At 40.2% G+C, this 8,566-nt stretch overlaps 1 protein-coding gene across 1 annotated transcript in view; it reads left to right on the plus strand.

Annotated features, from left to right (window-relative positions):
- LOC122067974 (magnesium transporter MRS2-1-like) overlaps window positions 1-1,884 on the plus strand; it is a 7,441-nt gene extending 5,557 nt beyond the window's left edge. The window contains exons 4-5 of the mRNA XM_042631803.1: window positions 805-852; window positions 1,506-1,884. Of these exons, the coding sequence (XP_042487737.1) occupies window positions 805-852; window positions 1,506-1,733 (276 nt within the window). The 3' untranslated portion in view covers window positions 1,734-1,884. The remainder of the gene's footprint in view (window positions 1-804; window positions 853-1,505) is intronic.
- The last annotated feature ends 6,682 nt before the right edge of the window (window positions 1,885-8,566 follow it).

Consider the following 8,566-nt stretch of genomic DNA (forward strand, 5'->3'; position numbering starts at 1 on the left):
CTGCAGCCCTGTTTTCCTAGTATCACTACGATTAGCCTGCGCAGGCCATAATAAATCTCTGCCTGCTGAGATCTTCTGCAATCAGAGTCTATACAATAAAGAGTTATGAAAGAAGTATTACAAAGAAAAGAAAAAACTGCAATTCCAAATTGACTATTCCACTCTCTCAAATACAAAATAGTGAAATTGTGTAGAAGAAAACCGAGATATGATTCAGACGCCAGAGGGGGGAGAGGTTCTCACGCCGGAGGGAAGAGGGTTGCAAGGCGGAGGGAAGAGATCGGCACGCCGGTCAGCTTTCCACCTGAGAATCGCACGCCGGAGGGTTGCAGGTTACCGTACCGTCTTCTTCTTCTTCTTGTTCGACCGAGTGAGTGAGGAGTGAGATGGGAGATGGGTTTAGACGAAGTAAATAAAAGAGAGGGCAATATTGTCCTCTCACAATAGGTGGGGGTATTTTGGGTATATTGCACAAAAACTAACAGGTTTTCATTCATTTAACACGGTCGGCTAACGGCAGGGATCGATTTGGAATTTTTTGAATTTTTAGGGGGTGGCTTTGACGTTTCGAAAAGTCCAGGGGGTGGCGTTGAATAAGGACCAAAGTTCAAGGGGTGGCAATGCAATTTTTCTCTCTCTCTCTCTCTCTCTCTCTATATATATATATATGTGTGTGTGTGTGTGTGTGTGTGTGTGTGTGTGTGTGTTTGTGTGTGTTAATCCTTTTTTATTTTCTATTCCTATTTTGGGATTGAGTGGAATCTCCATTTGATGCTCTCTCACTTGCTGCCCCTTTCTCTCCAGCTGAAGGAGTACATAGATGATACAGAGGACTTCATCAACATTCAGTTGGTTTGTATCCCTAATTCTGCCCTTAAAAATGCCTTTTTATTTTTCGTATGGTCTGCCAAAACAAATTTAGATAATCCTATAAATGCATAAAAGAAAAGGAAAAGAACAGAAGAAGGCCACTAATAAAGGATCCTCTTTTTTTTTTTCCTCTCAATTTATTCCCCTGGTCCCCTGTTTCTGGTACAGCTTAGGGCACTGTATCAATAGCAGATCAGTAAATCCAATTCACATGCTGGTGCGGGTGCCTAGCTCACTACTGGTTTACAGACTGGTGGAGAATATTACAGATTTTCCTGGATTGGGTGAGATTTAGGGTGGACCTCAGTGGAGAGGCAAGGTTGCTCCATTGCGACCTTGTGGTCGTGGGTTCAAATTGGGAAACAGCCTCTCCGTTAAGCGGGGGTAACACTGCATACATTATGACTCTCCCCATACCCCGCAGGGGCAGGAGCCTCTTGCAATAGAAACCCCCTCCCCCCTGTTTGATTAATTTTGGATTGTAAATGAATATGGCGGGTGCTCCCTACATAGAGTGGAACATACATATTCCCAGTACCAGTAGAAAACCCTATGAAGCCATCAGTTCGTTTGCTCTTTGGAGAGAGAGAGAGATGGTATCTGAAGGTTAAAATGGCTTGGTTCTACTCTTGCAGGATAACGTCCGGAACCAGTTGATTCAATTTGAGTTGTTGCTTACAACTGCAACATTTGTAGTTGCAATCTGTGGTGTGGTAGCAGGGGTCCTTGGTATGAATGTCCCTATTCCATTGTATGAAGATTATGGTGCATACAAGTGGGTCCTTGGAATCACTGGAGCTATTGCAGTGATTATGTTCTGCACACTTTTTTTGTTCTTCAGGTACAGAAGAATCCTGTCCTAGTAGGTTGGAGATGAGAAGAATTTTGGAAAACTGAAGATGTACTTCTTATGCTCTGAAAATGTATTTTTTTTTTTTTTTTTCACCAAAATTGTTCTTACATGATAAATCATCATTTCATTGGGTCATAGAAATCTGGTGATCTTGAGCATTCTACATGGATTTCTACTCAATTCTCAACCATACCTTTTGTGAGCTGTTTGTCCAGCCTCAACTTCACTAAATATTGAAGGCTTATGGCAGAATAGCCCTGAACAAAAGGAATGGGAGAAAGAGAGGGTAAAAGGAACAAAACAACAAAAAGACAAGTTCAGCAAACAAAGAAACCATCAATGTAGGATGTTATTCACCGGAGCCGGGAAAAAATATAATACTCAAACGATAAGCAGCTCATATTTATTACAGACATTTATCATTCTTGTGAGGGGTTGAATAACTAGACCTCAAAAGTGAATGAGGGAAAAATAAAGAAAGTACCAAACATGGTTTTCTCTTAACTATTCCTACATTATGGAGGAAAAGAGGCTTGAGACCTTTCCCAGGAAAATGGTTGCCCCTTTCCTCTCCTGTATAGAGATCTTTCAGAGATTATTTAGCAGATGATGCACTTGAAGATAGCCTTTCATTCCGTGCTTTATCTGCTTTTTCCAAGTAATCTTGATGGGACTGATGCTTTGATCCTTCAAAACAAGGAGAAGAAAGTGAGACCCAATTCAGAGAAACATAATACGAAACCACATACATTAAAGAAAAACTACCAAGCCTAGGTATAAACACCAACATAGTCATGGTTCAATACCTTCCAAGCTCTCTAACTTTGATTACAGCCACATTTATGAGATCACATCAAGGCAATGCAGAGAACAGGATAAACTTAATCTAAGATTCTCAAAGAGCAGATACACAATGCAATGTGTGTGAGGTAGTTTCATCTGAAGCATTCAAAGGGTTAATGTTGGGAATCATGTCCACACTCCTTGCTATGTTTTGGTGTTAACAAACAAACATACGTATTTAACTTGGTTTGATAAAATGTGATTAGCTTGAAGAAAGTGTAATTAGTCTGAAAAAACACTTAGAAGGTCAAATCAAGACATCAAGGTTTGAACTCATGCAGAACAGACCCAAGATAATAAAGACATTCAAGACCGAAGATGAAGACATCAAGATCCATAATGATGAAGATATCAAGACCCAAGATGAAGACCATAGGATAGAGAATATATTTTGTAATTTGTACACACATTGCATACACACGCACCTCATGCATCATGCTAGAATGACCTTAGGTGGTAGAATGCAATATGCTCTAATAAAACTGTGAAAACAGATTAACCTGACTCAAGGGCATTTTGGGCAATCTTAAAGTCGGTATCAGAAGATGAAACATTCATAGAAGTTGTAGGAAATTGAGTTGCGATCCCAACGCAACTTATCTCAGGTCAATCCGAGGTCGGACCAAAAAGTTATAGTCAAAACATTGACGAATGGTCAGTATGACAGCATTCTATCAAAACAGTCTGTCATGTTCGCGGTCGACAGGCTGGAATCCCTGGTTGACCGGAACTGTCTGAGACCATAGCCGGTCGACCGGTAGAAAGTCCCGATTGACCGGTGCCTCCCTGGAAAAGCTCCAACAGCTATTTTTTTACCTCAACGGCTCTTTCCAATCGATCGGCTACCAATGGCAATCGATCGGTGGTCCCAGAATATGACCGTTAGAGCCTGATTTCCTGCCTAAAATGCTTCACTAAGCTCACCTATAAATACCCAAACCACTCTTAATTAAAAATTAATTAAGAAAGAGCGTTAAGAGCATTATTGTAAGCATTCAAGAGTCATTAAGATTATTCTATCTTACTTGAGTCGTTCGATTACTCTAATCCCAACAAACGGCTCAAGTCTCAATCAAGTCCTTCACTCTCTCCTGTGCAAGTCAAAGCCATAAGAAAGGACTTTACAAAAGGTGCATCATTCATCTCTCATTTTTATCATTTATACCACACTTGAGGTATTCCTTTTATTCCACTACTTCTTATTTATTTCTATTTTTACAATTCTAGACTGTACTTAGAATTATAAGGATTCTCTTATCCTAAAAAGAGGAAGGTGTCTCTCTACCTCCAAAAGAGATTGTAAAAGCGCCTCTCTGCCTGTAAAAGAGATTTGTAAGGATACTCTTATCCATGAAAAAGATTGTAAAGGTTTTCTTCCCTACCTACCGTACTGAAAGGGAGAACTAGTGGAATACCTTACAAGAGGATTCTTGTAGGGAGTGGACTAGACTCAGATTGAGTCGAACCACTATAAATCTTGTGTTGTGTGATTGCACCTATTTTATTTATTCAGCATCGTTTTTAACTTGCAATCACACTTGGGACCTATACATCGAAAAGAGTTAATTTCTACTAGTATAACCTATTCACCCCCTCTAAGTTATTTCACTTGGTACCAGAGTGGGAGCTCAATTTATTTAAGACTATCGTCTTAAAAGTGAATCAAAGACCATGGCCACATTCCAAGGACCACCAGAAGGCATAAACGCCTCGAGACACCCTTACTTTAATGGAGAGAACTTTTCCTTTTAAAAGTGCAAATTCAAAAATTTTGTGTATGGTCACAACATTCTTGTATGGAGAGCCATAGAGAATGGACCATACACCATCACCAAAATAGTTGATGGAAAGACAGTACCAAAAGATGAAGGGGAATGGACAGCTGAAGACATCACTCTCATCCAGTACAACTTCCATGCAATCACGTTCCTTCAATGTGCCCTCAACGAACAAGAGTTCAACTGAGTCATAGCATGTGACACAGCTAAAGAGATTTGGGATATGCTTCTTGTCACACATGAAACATCACTCTCATCCAGTACAACTTCCATGCAATCACGTTCCTTCAATGTGCCCTCAACGAACAAGAGTTCAACTGAGTCATAGCATGTGACACAGCTAAAGAGATTTGGGATATGCTTCTTGTCACACATGAAACATCACTCTCATCCAGTACAACTTCCATGCAATCACGTTCCTTCAATGTGCCCTCAACGAACAAGAGTTCAACTGAGTCATAGCATGTGACACAGCTAAAGAGATTTGGGATATGCTTCTTGTCACACATGAAAGTACAGCAGAGGTAAAGGAAAGAAAGGTAGACCAACTCGTTTCTGATTACGAATCCTTCTTTATGAAAGAAAATGAGTCAATAACTTCAATGTTTATTAGATTTACTGATATTGTGAACAATCTCAAAAGTTTAGGCAAAACTTATACTAACGCTGAAAAAGTCAGGAAAATCTTAAGAACCTTGCCTGCAGTTTGGAGACCCAAGAAAACACAATAGAAGAAGCCAAAGACTTGACGAAAATCTCTTTGGACTACTTGCTTGGATCTCTACAAACTCATGAAGTAGAGTTGAATGCCGACAAACCAAATCCTGAGAACAAAAAGAGAACCATAGCTCTAAAATCAACTCAAACTATCGAAGAAGTAAGCGATGATGAAGAAGATGAAGAATTCGATATGGAAAAAGAAATTTCACTCATCAGGTGGAAGCTCAACAAGTTCCTCAAAAAGAAAGGAAGATTTCAACACGAACAAATCCTACAGAGTTCCTCAAAAAGAAAGGAAGATTTCAACACGAACAAATCCTACAGAGACAAATCCTATGGGGAAAAAGATAAATCTAAAATTAAACCCAAGGAAATCTCTTCTAAAGATATAATCTGTTTTGAGTGCAGAAAGCCTAGACACTTCAGAACCGAATGCCCACATAAACCAAAGAAGAAGGCTTATGCAGCCACATAGGACTCTCAAGTGATGAAGAGGAGAAAAGTGAATTTGGAGAAGAAGTCACCAACCTCGCTTTGATGGCCATTGGAGATGAAGAACAAGAGGTATGTCGAACTCAACCTGAATCCTTAATAAGGGACTCTAATGAGGAACTTCAAGAAGCCTTCGAGGCCTTGTATGAAGAAAGTATCAAATTAGAATTTGATAAGAATGAACTTGAAAAAGAGGTTGACACACTAAATAAGAGAGTGGATGCACTAACCTCAAAGGTGAGTGAACTGGAGGAAAAAAACTTCAAGTTGAACTCCACCCTCTGCACCTTTACCCAAGGGCAAAGGAATCTTGACAATCTTCTTGGATCTCAAAGGAAAGGTCCAAATGAAAGAGAAGGACTGGGTTACAATGGACAAAATCCATCTAGAAGTGAGAATCCAAGAAGGGGTGACCAAAGAAACCAATCATCCACCTCTTACATTAAATGTATTTTTTGCAAAAAGGCAGGACATTCCATAAACCAGTGTCACTCCAAGAAAAAGAAGAAACCCAATTCTCAAACTGAGAGACCAAGAGTTAGCCATGCCTACTATTACACGCCCCTAAGAAGGCAATATATGTCTCAAGAAGACTCTAGGCCTATGCCTAGGTATAGAAAAACCCAACCTCAAAGATAATACTCTATTGAGAGGCCCCAAAGATAATACCAAGGGTATGAGAACTACCCTCGGGAGACTTATAGACCATAAGGGAAATACCAAGATCAATGATCCTATAGATTTCAAAGATACTATACTCCTCAAAGATCAAATGGACCTTATGAATATCAAAGGACCCAAAGAAACCCAAAGTCATCCCAAAGGCATAACCAAAGACCTAAAAAGTACAAAACCATTTGGGTTCTAGTAGGAAAGTTTGACACTAACAACAATGGACCCATGAGATTATAGGGACCAATGTACGATTAAATTTCTGTTACAGGTTTGCTTGAAGAATAAGGTGGAAGCTGAATGGATCATCAATAGTGGATGCTCCAAACACATGACATCCAACAAGAACCTATTCTCAAGCTGACGGGATTACGACAGAGGATGGGTCTCCTTTGGAGATGACAGCAAAGGAAAAATTGCTGGTATTGGAAAAATAAGACTTGGAGTGAGTTTCGAATCTTGCCCAATCATGTGCGATAACACCAGTGCCATAAACTTGAGTAAAAATCCCATTTTACACTCAAGGGCAAAGCACATTGATATTGGACACCACTTTCTACGAGACACCATTCAAAATGGCGATGTTTCTTTAGAATACATTGAAACCGAGAAACAACTCGCAGATATATTCACTAAACCACTAGGTGAAGAGCGTTTTAGCTTCCTAAGGAAGGAGCTTGGCATTTGTAACCCATTTGGTTGAATGAATAAACATTCCTTCATACTTATTTATTCCAAAAGCCCAGACTTGAAAAACCCTTTCAAAATTCACAATTTTCTAGGGTTTCAGGCAATTTTGGAGTCCTCCGGTCGACCGCCTCAAATCTTTCGGTCAACCTCCTCTGGCCGAAAGGATTACCGATCAACCACCTCAAGTCTTCAATCGACCTCCTCTGACCGAAAGGATTACCGGTCGACCGCCGCCGAAAAAAACAATTCCAAACTCCTTTAAAATCGATTTTTTGACCCACTGTGTCTCATTTTAAAAACCCTTTTTGGCCTAAAACCCTATTTCGACTATTCCTCTCCCAAAACCCTAGCTTAGAACCCATTTCTAACCTAGATCTCTCAAGATCCTCTCCCTTCCCTCTCAAAAAACCCTTACATCTCTTCTCTTCTTACGCCCTTCATCATCATGGACTCTCACCGCCCCCACAGAGGCAAGAAGACGGTAGCTCAGAAGGGAAAAAGGAAGGCCTCTGACAAAGATATATGGTTCTCCTCCTCCATTGCTCAAGAATCCTGGGATCTCTACATCTCTCGACACATAAAGCAAGGTAGAACCATCAATTCCAACTCTTTGTCCAGGTATGACATCAAAGACCTATTTGATGCTTTGGGATGGGGCAACATTCTCAAACTAGAGTTCAATTGTTATCCCCACCTTGTCAAAATGTTCTTTTGCAACCTTACTTTCTCTGGTGAAGGTGACAACCTTCTAGTCCATTCCTATGTTAAGGGAGTTCCTATAGATATAGACATTCTGATATTAAGAGAAATTCTACACATCTCTGTGGCAGGGGAACTCAAATACTACCAACCCAAGACCTATATAGAACAATTCATGGATGTTGACTGTGTGTACTCCAGCATCATGAAGGAATATGCTAATACTCGCAAGATTAAGGCTAAGGAACTCACCGATATAGGGAGGATTGTAAATCTCATCATCTCCTACAACATCCTACCAAAGAGTGGTCATAGAGATGAAGTCTCCCCATTTCATGCTTATCTCGCCTACTGTGTTCGCAAGACTATGAGCATCAACCTTCCTTACATTCTGCTCAAAACCATGATTATCCATGGTGATAGACTTCAAAAGGGAAATCTTCCCTATGGAAGGTTGATTTGCCAAATCCTGGACCACTTTCATATGGATTTTTCTGGTGAATCATTTGAATCTTTTCCTCAAGAGATCAATCTTTCCACTATTCACAAGATGCATCTTCTTCCCAAGCAGACCACTGGCTCCAAAAAGACTGATGCTGGACCCAGCCAACCACAGCAACAAGAAAGTGATGATGCGTCAGCCTATGCGACCGTTGCCGATCTTCAGAAGGTTGGGAACATCATCCTTGCCCAATTGGTGAAGATGGAAAGAAAGCAGAATGAGATTCTCAAGCTCCTACGCAAAGACGAGGAAGATGAAGATGACGGAGAAAAAGAAGAAGAGGACACAGAGGATGAGGATGCAGAGGATTAGGAGTCCTTACTCCTTTTATATAATCTTACTAAACTCTTACTCTGTTTTTATCTTGTGAAACTTAGTCTTTGTTTTATTCTTTTATGTTACTTTTTGCTGAAATACTCTTGAGATACAAAGTTGAACCTATGGTAA

The sequence above is a fragment of the Macadamia integrifolia genome, unplaced genomic scaffold (genome assembly GCF_013358625.1).
Source record: "Macadamia integrifolia cultivar HAES 741 unplaced genomic scaffold, SCU_Mint_v3 scaffold3289, whole genome shotgun sequence".
NCBI lineage: Eukaryota > Viridiplantae > Streptophyta > Magnoliopsida > Proteales > Proteaceae > Macadamia > Macadamia integrifolia.